The sequence below is a fragment of the Cololabis saira genome, chromosome 13 (genome assembly GCF_033807715.1).
Source record: "Cololabis saira isolate AMF1-May2022 chromosome 13, fColSai1.1, whole genome shotgun sequence".
In the NCBI taxonomy this organism is placed as follows: domain Eukaryota; kingdom Metazoa; phylum Chordata; class Actinopteri; order Beloniformes; family Belonidae; genus Cololabis; species Cololabis saira.
The window spans coordinates 6,873,190-6,887,678 of NC_084599.1; the positions used below are offsets into that span (position 1 = coordinate 6,873,190).

General features: G+C 41.3%; 1 protein-coding gene across 3 annotated transcripts; it reads left to right on the forward strand.

Moving 5' to 3' along the window:
* The first annotated feature begins 654 nt into the window (after positions 1-654).
* Positions 655-13,850, forward strand: LOC133457684 (uncharacterized). 3 transcript variants are annotated; one of them, XR_009783895.1, is made up of 5 exons: positions 655-816; positions 6,195-6,994; positions 9,497-9,596; positions 12,472-12,724; positions 13,513-13,850. XR_009783895.1 is itself a non-coding variant. In XM_061736992.1 (5 exons), the coding sequence occupies exons 1-4, from the start codon at positions 752-754 to the stop codon at positions 12,644-12,646; spliced, it is 1,140 nt and encodes a 379-aa protein (XP_061592976.1). In that variant the 5' UTR covers positions 655-751; the 3' UTR covers positions 12,647-12,682; positions 13,513-13,850. The 3 variants fall into 3 exon arrangements, 2 of the variants coding, with proteins under 2 accessions (XP_061592976.1, XP_061592975.1); XM_061736992.1 differs by having other exon boundaries at positions 12,472-12,682; XM_061736991.1 differs by having other exon boundaries at positions 12,472-12,672.
* The last annotated feature ends 639 nt before the right edge of the window (positions 13,851-14,489 follow it).

Sequence of the window (14,489 nt, forward strand, 5' to 3'; positions counted from 1 at the left end):
TTGTGTTTATACTCAAGTGGGCTCAGTGATACGTTAATCAAAATATGATTTTTTTATAATAAGACTATGTAAGTCGAGGGGCTGGGGGGCCTACAAAACCTCTTAGCCCCAGGGCCTAACATTAGGTTAAGGCGGCTCTGCTCGACAAGGGCTACTGGTCCCATCAAAGACTACTTTTTCCAAGTAGGGCTACTCAATTTCACTCATTTTATTTATTTGGTAAGGGACAATGTACATCAATCAGCATTTAAAAAAAAATGTAGATGCACCCAGATTGCAGCCATAGGCTGGTTTACATCGGTAGTCCCCCTGCCAGATGTAATCAGCAAAACTGGTCCCATCAAAAACAACTGGTCCCAATGAGGGCCACTAGTTCCATTAAAGACTACTGGTAGCAGCAAGGACTATTGGTTCCTTCAAAGACTACACAGATCTACTGGTCCCCTAAGGTTTAGCAGTCCCCTCAGGTGTACTGGTCCTCTGAGGTGTACTGGTCAGTATAAACCAGAAATAGTCTTCATGAGGTAATACAAACACGTACCCACTTATACCCTGCTGTGTGCTGATGTAAACAGTCTGGTCCATCAGATTAATTAGTCCCGACAAGCTGCTCCGGTTAATCCTCCTTCCCCTGTCACACTGACCAACCAGAACTGCTGACATCATCCTCTGACCTCCCCCACCTTGATGACTGTGTTTTCTTTCTGTTTCAGCTCACTTGTGGGGACAATGGTGTGAGGAGGAAGTTCATATGAAGAGTCGTCGTTTTCCTCTGCGAGGAGACCACAGCCTGCTGACCCCCGACACACACCCTCAGTAAGTGTCAGTTACACTTACTCATTTAGATAACCCTTGTGTGTAGCGGTAACTAACTAACAGCGTAATGGTCGTTAACCCTTGTGTGTAGGGGTAACTAACTAACCACATAATGATAATTAACCCTCGTGTGTAGGGGTAACTAACTAACCCCATAATGGTAATTAACCCTCGTGTGTAAGGGTAACTAACTAACCCCATAATGGTAATTAACCCTCGTGTGTAGGGCTAACTAACTGAACACCTAACCCCAACTACCCAGACTAACCCTTGTGTGTAGGATTGGTAGTACCATTAGGCAAATGTAGAAGCCTTATATATCAGGTTAAAATTACTGGCTGCAGATCCAGAAAGCACTTTGTAGACAAGCATTACTAATTGTACAACAACTGCTATTAATACTACTACAACAATTACTACTATTACTATCATTAATACCACAATTACTACTGCTTTTGCTACTACTAATCTTTTGAATACCACTGCTAATACTACTATTTGTAGAACTACTGCTACCACTACTCCTTCTACTACTGCTGCTACTACTATATTATGGAATGCTATTTCATTCTAAATTAAATAAATACTTACATTTTTAAATATCTAATTAAATAGATAAATATGACATTGAATTAATATGAAATACATCATAAATTAATAAATATTAAATTAAATAAATGTATCGGTTTTCTCTTTTCTTTACTTTCCTGTCAACTCCTGAGGATCTGCTGAAGTTCACGACTGGCCACGCCCACATAGAAAACCACACCCCTTCATTTGAATATAAGAATATGAAATTAAATAAAACTGCCAATGCAAAATTAAAGCATCATGAAGTGTAATACATAAATGTGGCATTACAAAATAAACGTGTCATAAAATAGAAAATATACCAATATGAAATAATTTTGTATTTATTTCATTTTCATATTAATTTATTTCATTTAAATATGATTAATTCCAGGTGTATTTTGTAACATTTCATTGTTATATTTATTTAATTGAATATTTAATCATTTAATTATGTATTTATTTAATTTTGAATGAAACAGCGTACCATAATGTTGTAGTTGCAGTAGCAGGAGTAAACTCAGTGCGTTTACATGCAGCAATTCAATCGGGTTGCAGATCGGGTTAGACATCGTTCAGACTTTTAAACTGCATGTAAACACCTCAACCTGATCTAGTTGGGACCTATGTGGGACTGACTAACCGGATTCATTAACCAGGTTGGAGCACCTAGATCAGGGGTTCCCAACCTTTTTTGTGCCGAGGACCAACAGAAGTATAAACAAAAAGCTCAGGGACCGGTTGACAATTTATGTCAGTTTTAATAAACATTTTAGAAAAAAACTATGCATTTTAAAAGTTAGCTGATGTTGTGGCCTTTAAAACTTGCTTCTGCAAATCTAACTCACGTTTTTTACTTTCGAAAAAATCCACTGGTTTGTCTTTGAGAGAAGGATGTTTTGTATTTAAGTGTCTTTGAAGCTTGGATTGCTTCATTGCTTCGTTGCCGAGCGTTTCTCCACATAAAATACATAGTGGGTTTGGCGCCTCCAAATCGCCAATTGCAACAAATCCGTATTTTATATACATAATGTCGTACTTGCGATTAAAGCTTTTGCTTTTCTTTTTGGTAGGATTTTCCACTTGTTCATCACTATTTCTTTTACTCGAACAACCAGTAAAGAAACGGCTCATGGAGGTTTGCTGAGGTCCGCTCATCTCTGCAGCTGACTGAACCTAACCTGCATACAGCACCTGTGCATTGCGCTGTTCAGTCCGGTCTGGTACCAGAACTTATTGTCCGCCAAGCCATGACAGGGCTGCCACTCAAAGAAACACATTTCGATTTATACAAGTTTTGGATGAAATTATATGACAAAAAAATGCTTCAGGTGAAGAATATGGTGTAAAAGTTAACTTATTTCAATAATTCAACTAGAATATGGTGTAAAAGTTAACTTATTTCAATAATTCAACTAGAATATGGTGTAAAAGTTAATTTATTTCAATAATTCAACTAGAATATGGTGTAAAAGTTAACTTATTTCAATAATTCAACTAGAATATGGTGTAAAAGTTAATTTATTTCAACAATTCAACTAGAATATGGTGTAAAAGTTAACTTATTTCAATAATTCAACTAGAATATGGTGTAAAAGTTAATCTATTTCAATAATTCAACTAGAATTTGGTGTAAAAGTTAATTTATTTCAATAATTCAACTAGAATATGGTGTAAAAGTTAATCTATTTCAATAATTCAACTATAATTTGGTGTAAAAGTTAATCTATTTCAATAATTCAACTTAAAAGGTGAAACTAATATATTACCTAGTCTTATTACAGTGAGCTGGAGTGAGATGCCTCACTCCATTGGGAAAAAAACGTTTTTTTGTCGACAACGTCGACGAATCATTGCAGCCCTAATTATGATCGGAACCCAAGCCATTTCACGGCCCAGTAGTAAAGGCTCTGCGGCCCGGTACCGGTCTGGGGACCGGGGGTTGGGAATCAGGGACCTAGATAACCCAGTCGCAATCGGGTCATTAACGCCATGTATACGGGGACATGGATATTACAGTCTGCGCATGCTCGAGAATTTCCCCCGGGTGGGGTTTTCCCCCGGGGGAGGGGATTCACCCGGAAGTGAAAGGAGACGACGCAACGCTGCTCAGTACTAGCACCCTTGGGTGTCGTCTGACTACTTCAGGGGTGTCGTCAAAAAATTACCTATCTGACATTTCATATATAAATACTGTATTTTCGCGACCATACGGGCGCCGTGTGAAAAGGCATAGCCTCAGTCTTGTGTCATTTCTGTATTTAAAACACACACACGGCGCACCGACCGAAAAGGCACACACACAAGAACACACACACACACACACAAGCACACAAGTGTGCATATTTAAAAATACAGCGGGAGCAAAATTTTGTTTGATTGTAGGCTACTTTATTTCAGTTTTTACATTAATCAACCCCATTAAGTCTCATCCTCTGTTTCTACATTAAAGAGCTCCGCATAATCAGCTGTGCCAGTCCAAAATTCCTCACTGTCAGAGTCACGTTCCGTGCCGTGCGGCGCCTCGGAAATGCACGCTTTTGCAAAAGCTCGCAAAATAATCCCAGCAGACACGTTAGCCCACGCATCAACAATCCATCTGCAAACTGTGGCAGAACTTGGTCGGCGCTGCCTTCCATTCCTGGAGAAACTCTTCTCCCTCAGTCATCCATCGCTCACACGCCGCTGCAGCCTTAAGGCTGATTTATGGTTCTGCATTAACCAACGCAGAGCCTACGCCGTAGGTTACGGCGTAGGCTCTGCGTCGATTTAACGCGGAGCCATAAATCAGGCTTCACTTTCAACGGCTGGTGTGAAAAGCTGGAAAAGCCGGCTGGAAAAGTCTCTTTAGGCAGTCTTTCTTTTAAAAATCACTATAGTTTCAGTCCTCATCCTGATCTAGTCCTTATCAAATCCTCATCCTGATTCAGTCCTAATCAAATCCTCATCCTGATCTAGTCCATATCAAATCCTCATCCTGATCTAGTCCTAATCCAGTCCTCATCCTGATTCAGTCCTGATCCTGATCTAGTCCTTATCAAATCCTCATCCTCATCTAGTCCTGATCCAGTCCTCATCCTCATCTAGTCCTAATCCAGTCCTCATCCTCATCTAGTCCTAATCCAGTCCTCATCCTCATCTAGTCCTAATCCAGTCCTCATCCTCATCTAGTCCTAATCCAGTCCTCATCCTCATCTAGTCCTGATCCAGTCCTCATCCTCATCTAGTCCTGATCCAGTCCTCATCCTCATCTAGTCCTTATCAAATCCTCATCCTGATTCAGTCCTGATCCTGATCTAGTCCTTATCAAATCCTCATCCTCATCTAGTCCTAATCCAGTCCTCATCCTCATCTAGTCCTGATCCAGTCCTCATTCAGCCATGAATTGATCCAGTCAAGAACCAGACCTGATTTCATTCTGACCTATTTCTTATTCTAATCCAGATCCAGTCTTCACCCGATCCTGATCCAGCCCTGGGATTAATCTGACTTGGAACCAGACCTGATTGTTTTTGATTGATCTAGTCTTGATCCACATGTATGATTGTGATCTTGTCCAGATTTGGTTTTTATTCAAGGATGATCCAGTTCCTGATCCAGCCCCCAATCCAGCCTTGATCCAGTCCTGATTCAGACTTTATCCCAGGATTGATCCAGTCCTGATTCAGACTTTATCCCAGGATTGATCCAGTCCTGATTCAGACTTTATCCCAGGATTGATCCAGTCCTGAGCATTGCTGAGCCTAAACGTATTCTGACCCCGGGTTATGCGTAGGCGTAGGCTCTGCGTCGATTTAACGCGGAGCCATAAATCAGGCTTCACTTTCAACGGCTGGTGTGAAAAGCTGGAAAAGCCGGCTGGAAAAGTCTCTTTAGGCAGTCTTTCTTTTAAAAATCACTATAGTTTCAGTCCTCATCCTGATCTAGTCCTTATCAAATCCTCATCCTGATTCAGTCCTAATCAAATCCTCATCCTGATCTAGTCCATATCAAATCCTCATCCTGATCTAGTCCTAATCCAGTCCTCATCCTGATTCAGTCCTGATCCTGATCTAGTCCTTATCAAATCCTCATCCTCATCTAGTCCTGATCCAGTCCTCATCCTCATCTAGTCCTAATCCAGTCCTCATCCTCATCTAGTCCTAATCCAGTCCTCATCCTCATCTAGTCCTAATCCAGTCCTCATCCTCATCTAGTCCTAATCCAGTCCTCATCCTCATCTAGTCCTGATCCAGTCCTCATCCTCATCTAGTCCTGATCCAGTCCTCATCCTCATCTAGTCCTTATCAAATCCTCATCCTGATTCAGTCCTGATCCTGATCTAGTCCTTATCAAATCCTCATCCTCATCTAGTCCTAATCCAGTCCTCATCCTCATCTAGTCCTGATCCAGTCCTCATTCAGCCATGAATTGATCCAGTCAAGAACCAGACCTGATTTCATTCTGACCTATTTCTTATTCTAATCCAGATCCAGTCTTCACCCGATCCTGATCCAGCCCTGGGATTAATCTGACTTGGAACCAGACCTGATTGTTTTTGATTGATCTAGTCTTGATCCACATGTATGATTGTGATCTTGTCCAGATTTGGTTTTTATTCAAGGATGATCCAGTTCCTGATCCAGCCCCCAATCCAGCCTTGATCCAGTCCTGATTCAGACTTTATCCCAGGATTGATCCAGTCCTGATTCAGACTTTATCCCAGGATTGATCCAGTCCTGATTCAGACTTTATCCCAGGATTGATCCAGTCCTGAGCATTGCTGAGCCTAAACGTATTCTGACCCCGGGTTATGCGGTCTGTTTCAGGTCTGGGGTCAGGCCAGGACAGGAGGTGAGGTCGACCAGGGTGGTTTTGGTTTCGGGACACCTAAGTGACTCCCCGATCTGTGGATTTGCTGCAGCGCCACCACAGCGACGGACATCGGCCTCTCCCACTCGTCGTTTGCGGTTTGAGGATGAGACGGAGACGGAGGCGGAGACTCGTTACCTGGAGCGACAGCAGCAGACGAGGCGAGCAGGGCAGCGGCCCCCGAGGGCCCTGGTGTCCAAACAACACCATAATCCCCACCAGAACTTCCACAGTACGGCAGGGCTGGGGCGGAGAGAGGTGGAGCCGGCCATAAGGACGGTGGGGCACAGTGAGCACTATGGGACGGTGATGGGGGTCAATATGGACCTGGACAGAGGGCGGAGCCCGAACCGGCCCCGCCTGAACATGCACACTGAACTGCTTAGAGACACCTACATCGGCTGTGTCTCCCCTGCCGACTCCTGCCAGGGACGGGCTGGACCTCCCTCTCCCCCCTACATGCAGGAGAGACGGAGAGTCGTCCCACAACCTCCCCCCACCAGTGACCTGCCAATCAACCCCTACTCTTCTGTATCCTCCAACGCCCCCGCACGCTCCTCCTTTCTGCATCGTACTGCTGTGACATCATCACTGCAGTCCCAGTGTGGGAGGACCGGTGACAGTCAGGGAGGGAAAGACCTGACCCAAAAACAGGACAGGAACGGGACAACCCAACACGGGCCAGGCCTGAAGGACAGATGTCCCGTTGTGAAAGACAGATGTTCAGACACCACCAGCAAGAACTCCTCCTCCTCAGGTAAGGCAAGGCAAGTTTATTTATGCAGCACAATTCAACAACAAGGTGATTAAAGGTGCTTTTCAGAGACATTAAAACATCATCACATAGCAGAAAAAAGCATGATTTAAAGCAAATGGATGAAATCAGTACCATTGCAGATATAGAGCTTTATTCAGATGCAGCTGAGAACAGGCAAGTCTTCAACCTGGACTTAAATAAGTGTTTAAATGAGTGTTTCAGCTGATCTGAGGCTTTCTGGGAGTTTGTTCCAGACATGTGGAGCATAGAAGCTGAACCAGCTTCTCTGTGTCTGGTTCTGACTCTGCACTGCAAAAACTCTAAATCTTACCAGGAATATTTGTCTTATTTCTAGTTAAAATGTCTCATTTTTAGTCAAAAAATCTCATTAAACTTAAAACAAGAGTCATTACCAGAAAAATAACTTATTTGACAATTTTCACCTGTTTCAAGTAAATTTTCACTTGAAATAAGTAGAAAAATGGTTCCACTGGCAGATTTTTCTACTTATTTTAAGTGAAAATCTACTTGAAACAGTTGAAAATTGTTGTTTTTTCCAGTGATGAGTCTTGTTTTAAGTGTAATGAGATTTTTTTGACTAAAAATGAGACATTTTAACTAGAAATAAGACAAATATTCTTGTTAAGATTTTGAGTTTTTGCAGTGTAGGACCTGATAAAAAACCAGACCCTGATGACCTGAGGGGTCTGAAGGTTCATACTGGGTCAGGAGGTCCATGATGTGTTCTGGTCCTGGACCATTCAGATCTTTATAGAGCAGCATCAGAACTTGGAAGTGTATTCTCTGATGGACAGACAGTGTAAAGAGCTCAGAGCTGGACTGATGTGGTCCAGGACTGGAGCAGCAGAGTTCTGGATGAGCTGCAGTTGTCTAACTAACTTTTTAAGGTTGATGTAAAGATGCTGTTACAATAATCAAGCTACTAAAGATGAATTCCTGAACTAGTTTTTCCAGGTCCTGCTGAGACATCAGATATTTTAACCTTGATATAATCTTAAGGTGATAGTAGGCTGACTTTGTTATTGCCTTAATGTGTTTTTCCAAATGTAGGTCTGAGTCCATCACTGCATCCAGATTTCTGTCCTCGTTGGTGGTTTTTAGGTGTATAGATTGAAACTCTGTGGTGACCTGTGATCGTTTCTCTTTGGCTCCAAAGACATTTACCTCAGTTTTATTTTTGTTTCGCTGGAGAAAGTTGTGGCACATCAAGTCATTAATCTCCTCGATACATTTACCAAGAGCCTGTACAGGAGGCTCTGTCTCCTGGTGACGTTGTAATATTTTTCTGCGTGTTATCTGCATAGCTATGGTGGTTTATTTTGTTGTTTTCTTTATAATCTGTGCCAGTGGGAGCATGTAGATGTTAAACAGAAGAGGTCCCAGGATGGAACCTTGGGGAACTCCACATGTGATTCTTGTCTGTTCAGATGTAAAGTTACCTGTTGACAGTTGAAAGTACTTCCTACTCGCCAAGTATGTTTTGAACCAGTTTAGTACAGTTCCGGTAAGACCCTCCCACTTCTCCAGTTTGAGTAAAATATTGTGTTCAACTGTATCAACTGCAGCACTGACATGTTTCCACCATCTGTATTCAGACATATTTCATTAAACACTTTGGTCAGAGCATCTCAGTGCTGACTGGAAGACATTATAGTAGTTATTTTGAGTTAAAAGTAGTTAAGAAGTTGAAAAACAGCTTTTTCAGTTATCTTACTTAAAAATGGGAGAACTGAGATGGACCTGTAGTTGTCCATTTGTGTCTTGTCAAGATTGTCCTTTTACAGCTGAAGTTTAATTATAGCTGTTTTTAGTGGCTCTGGAAACACACCTGACATTAAGGACAAGTTCACCATCAGTAACAGGTCTGACTCCAACGTCTTTGAGACCTTTTTGAAAAGAACCTGTTGGCAGGACGTCTGCACAGCAAGAGGAGGAGTTCAGCTGATGAATGATGTCCTCCAGGTCGTGCTGTTAATGGTTTGAAACTGTGTCATGGTTTTCGGTGGACACGGTACACATGCTGAACCTGCTGCTGTTGGATTCTGTCTATGAAGAATCTGGCAAAGTCATTGCAGGCCACGGTGGAGTGACGTTGCTGCTGACACAGGAGGGTTTGTCAGCATGTAAACTGTAGAATATGAGGCCCCAGCATCATGACTGTCAGTGTCCAACTTTACAGCAGAAAAAAAACTATTAACAGTCTGGTACAACAACATTATTCTAACAAAACAAGGATGGATAGATGAATGTAAAATTAATATAAGATAGTTAGTTAGCAATAGTTATTGACTGGAATGCAGAAGGAAAACACATTTAAGAAATACAAAGGGAAGAGAGAGAAACCTGAGGTAAGAGAATTACAAGATCCAGATTAAGTTCGACAAATTTCATGTGATCAGGTTATTGATTGTATAACCTTTACAACCAGAATAATGAAGAAACCAAACTTCCAAACGTAACGTTGTCTCCTCTGGTTGACAGGTGAACACAAGGCCCCGCCCACTTCAGGCAGCAGTGATGGACAGGTCAAACAGCCACTGAGTGTGAAGCACCTCAGAGACAATACCTCAAATCCTGAAGAGTAAGTTTAACCCACTTTGGTCTCCATTCTGAACCAGGCTATTTTTTTCCTTTGTTTTTCAACTGTCCGTCTGGTCTGTGTTCGGCTCCTCTTTGTGGGCTGTGGTTCTTCACATCTGCTTGTCATCTGCCACAATCGATCGATCAATCAATCATTCCTTACTTAAACCCTGGTTTCTCACCTATTATGTGTTGGATCGTTCTGTCTCTCTGTTTCCTGGTGTGCTGCCACCGACCTGTAACAATTACTGACTTCTGGGTCTCGTGCTACCCGCTCTGGTTTTGTAGATTCAACAAACTGTTTAGCTGCGTTAAGTTCTAAGAAAAGTTGTTTCTAAAAATGATCTTGAGCTTAATATTCATGGTTTTGTGTCGTCTCGTTTGGACTACTGCAACAGTTTGTTTTCTTGTCTCAACAAGAAGAAACTGTCTCGTCTTCAGCAAATCCAAAACTCTGCAGCAAGCCTGCTGACCTGCTCTGATAGAAGGGCTTACATCACCCCAATTTAAAAAAACTCTTCACTGGTCCCCCTTAACTTCAAAATCTTGGTGCTGACATTCAGAGCTCTGCATTTTGAGGCCCATTCCTACATCCAGGACCTACTACACCCTACACTCCATCTCGGAGGCTGAGGTCATGTGACCAGAGACTGCTCATGGTCCCTCGTACCCGCTTTAAAGGAGCATGAGGCTCCTTTTAAGAAATGAGACTCTCTAGCGCCACCCTTCACCACGACGGCCGTCGGGGGTACTGCAGCCAACAGTGAAGCCGGCACGGGAGAACGGGGAGAACGCACATGCAGCGTCATGTGACGTCACATCCGCAGGACAGCGCGGGAAATTCGGGACCGAATTGCAGCACATTTTGCAGCACACAGCCTGTTCAAGGAGAGATACACTAGAGGATCATTCTTTTTGGTTTGGAACGCTTCATCTGACATTATTACTAGAAAACTTAAAACGTATATGAATTTTTTTCATAAATCCTGCCTCAATCCTGCCTCAAGCTCCTTTAAGATGAGCGGAGATTGCTCCTCCAGGCCGTAACACCGAGGCTTTTAAAACCCACCTGTTTCTCCAAGCTTTTAAACATCAGTAGTGAGAGGGTTGTTAAATGTCCATCATCTTGATTTTATGTACTTTTATTCTAGGAGGTTTTATCAGTATTGTCTTATTTTTGTTGTATTTTACATTTATTGTATTGCTTTTATTCTTTGTGAGGCATCTTGTGACAGTCCCTTGTCAGGGGAAGGTGCCATAGAAATAAACTTTACTTATTTACTTATATATTAATGTCTAGTGCCCTTTTTTAAAGTCAAACATTTTTATACTATGACAGCCTGACCTGACTTATTTTAAAAGATTAACTCACCAACATGAAACAAAAAAAAAACAAGACAGAGTCCAGACAGTGATGGGTCCGGTGTGTGCAGCATGGTGACATGTTACAAGAAGGAGAGTCATGCAACATAAGACATAAGATAAAGAGAAGGAAAAGAGCTCATTCTAGATGCAGCATGCGTGTGAGTCTGTAGGCATTTTCTTTTCTTTTTCTTTAAATGTCTAAGTCGGGGGTTGGGTTATGGTCATGTTTTCTGAACCCGTTTATTTTAAGAACTGGTCTAGAATTGTTTTTCATCCCATCTCTGAACCAGTTTTATGTGAAGAACTGGTCTAGGACGGGCTTTGTCATGTTTCTGAAACAGACTGATGAGAAGAAGTGGTCTAAGACAGGCTTGGCACCAATTCTGACACCAAAAATTGATCTGGGGTGGTTTTTCGCAGAGCTGTCAAGTAACAAAGTACAAATACTTTGTTACCTTACTTAAGTAGAAATTTTGGTTATCTATACTTCACAGGAGTAATTATTTTTCAGACGACTTTTTACTTTTACTCCTTACATTTTCACTCAATTATCTGTACTTTTTACTCCTTACATTTTAAAAACAGCCTCGTTACTCTATTTCATTTCGGCCTTTAATAAAAACTATCCAGTTAAATTGCTCCATCCGGATAGAGTGAATTTGGTTGTGGTTGTTTCAGATGTTCTTGTCCAGTTTTGTTCTTACATCCGTTCCCTCAGATTCCTGCAACTAAACTTGGATGTACATTCCAATAAAGGTAAGAATAAATGATAACATGCCTCTGAAGTTTGACTTTTTGCACCATTACAATACTAACAGGCAACTAGTCATCATATCTGCTGCTCTCTGAAACACATGTTAATGCTCAATAGTACACATATATGCTTCTTTAATATATTTGCATTATACTAAGATGCATTCATTTTCAATGGCTTTTTTCCTTAATGGCTTTTTTCCCCCTTACATTACTTTTACTTTTATACTTTAAGTAGTTTTGAAACCAGTACTTTTATACTTTTACTTGAGTAAAAAACTTGAGTTGATACTTCAACTTCTACAGGAGTATTTTTAAACTCTAGTATCTATACTTCTACCTGAGTAATGAATGTGAATACTGAAGACACCTCTGGTTTTTCGCTCATTTTTGAACCAGTTTAATGTGAATAACTGGATTTAGGATGGGTTTAGTCACATTTTTGGACCAGCTGGATCTGAATAATGAGTCCTAGATGGGTTCGGTCTCACTTTTATACCAGTTTGATGTAAAGAAGTGGCCTAGAACATGTTTAGTCTTGTTTCTGAACCGGTAAATGTGTAAAACTGGTCTAGCACAGGTTAGGTCTTGTCTCTGTACAAGATCCATGTGAACAACTTGTCTGAGATGGGTGTTATCTTGTTTGATGTGATGAACTGGTTTAGGATTGGTTTGGTCCCATTTCTGAACTGGTTTGATGTAAAGGACTGGTAAAGGTCTGCTCTGGTCCCTAGCTGATCTTTTTATTTCTCCTGCAGCTCTGGGAGCAGAGAACAACCCTCTCTTCTCTCGCTGCATCGTCTCTTCTCCACCGTCAAACTCAGCAGGGCCCGGAGCGGCAGCCTGGACAGACTCGCGTCAAAACCCCGTCCTCCAGAGGTCGACCACGCGCCCCTAAGTAGATGGAGATCTAACAGCCTGCTCAGGAAGTGAAGTCTCCAGCTGCCAGTCCCTCGCTGGTGAGCAGAGGTGGTAGTAACGAGTTACATTTACTCCGTTACATTTACTTGAGTAAGTTTTGTACTTTTAGGAGTAGTTTTGAATCACTGTACTTTTTTACTTTTACTTGAGTAGATTTGTGAAGAAGAAGCTGTTCCTCTTACTCCGCTACATTAGGCTACGTTGAGCTGTTACTTTTCTTTTATCCCTTTTATCCGCGTACGCTTCAATCTCATGACATCACTGGATGATTCTTTGGGAAAATGTTTGTTTTTGCATGTTTTGTCACATTTACACAGACTCAAACACACACAGAGTTTCTATGAGTTCATGTTTGTTCTAGTTCTGCCTGATTAAAAAAGAAAAGTACAAAGGCTTGACATTTTGTGCTACTGGTGCTTAATTAATTTTTTTATTCTGTTATTTTATTTATTTTTTATTTATTAAAGTACTTGAATTTACTTTAAGATTATTTTAATTTAAGCTATTTTTTATTTTGTATTCATTTTAATTTATTTTATTATTTTATGGTTTAATTTGCCTGAAGATGATTATTTTGTACTTTTGTCTGTTTGAATGGTTGTGTTAAAAAAATAAATCAGACGTTACTCAACAGTTACTCAGTACTTGAGTAGTTTTTTCACCAAGTACTTTTTTACTTTTACTCAAGTAATTATTTGGATGACTACTTTTTACTTCTACTTGAGTCATATTATTCTGAAGTAACAGTACTTTTACTTGAGTACAATTTTTGGCTCCTCTACCCAGCTCTGCTGGTGAGACACCTGGAACAGTCCATACTAGTTACTGTGATCATGTGACCAGATGATGATGTGACCTGTTTCCTGTCTGTCCACCAGGGGGCGCCTGTCTCCAAGATGAGGAAGTCACCAGTTTCAGCCAACCAATCAAAGCTCTCAGAGAGACGTCCTCACGTTGATCTACGATACTCAGGAGTTGATGCTCCACTCACTGACTGATGTCCAGGTCCCAGAGCATCATTCCTCCGCCCCCGTGCTCCACAGTGAGCAGGGCCGCTGCCGGCGGGTGAGGACGTCTGGAGCTTATAGCCTCAACCATCATGAGTTCAGAGATTATCACCACCTTTTTTGTACTAGTTTTCCAATTGTTTTTTTTGTTTTTATTCATTGTGTACTGTGTGAGCCCACATGCAGATCACTAACATTTTAAGATTCTTTCCAGATGCTCTTATCTTTTATTCAATAAAAAAGTTATCTAATGTAACATTTTGTGTTTTGGAATATGTCTGACAACACACATCGCTGTTTTTAAATGTTATTTAGAGTCCGATGTCATACCAATACTCTACACTCTATTGTAGTCTTTTCATCAAACAAGCCCCCCAGCCAAACACAAACCCTCGGTGCGTCCCAAATGCCATACTAAACAGTATATACTCAAAAAGTATACTAAAAAGTATACTTAAGTTCGGCAAGCTTTTGAGTAAATATCAGTAGTGTGCATTAATTCGGACGTACTACTCAGAGCCACACGTCACTTCCTGCCGTTGGGAGGGGGAGTTGTTACCATGGTAACAACTCCTGTCACAGCAGCAGTAGCAGCTGTTACCATGGTAACAGCAGCAGTAGCAGCACCGCTCCGCTCTTTCCCCTTTTTCCTGGCCCAAACAAGAGGATATTTCTCCTTTCTCTCATTCGTAAAATTTTCAAATACTTCAACCCACACAATAATGTGATAAATGATGAACTCATCTGGTTAATATCTAATGAAAACCAAAGCGAAATCACACCTAATTACCTACTTTTGAATTGTAGCATGATGGTGATGGTGATGCTGCTGCAGCTTTGCTTGGTAC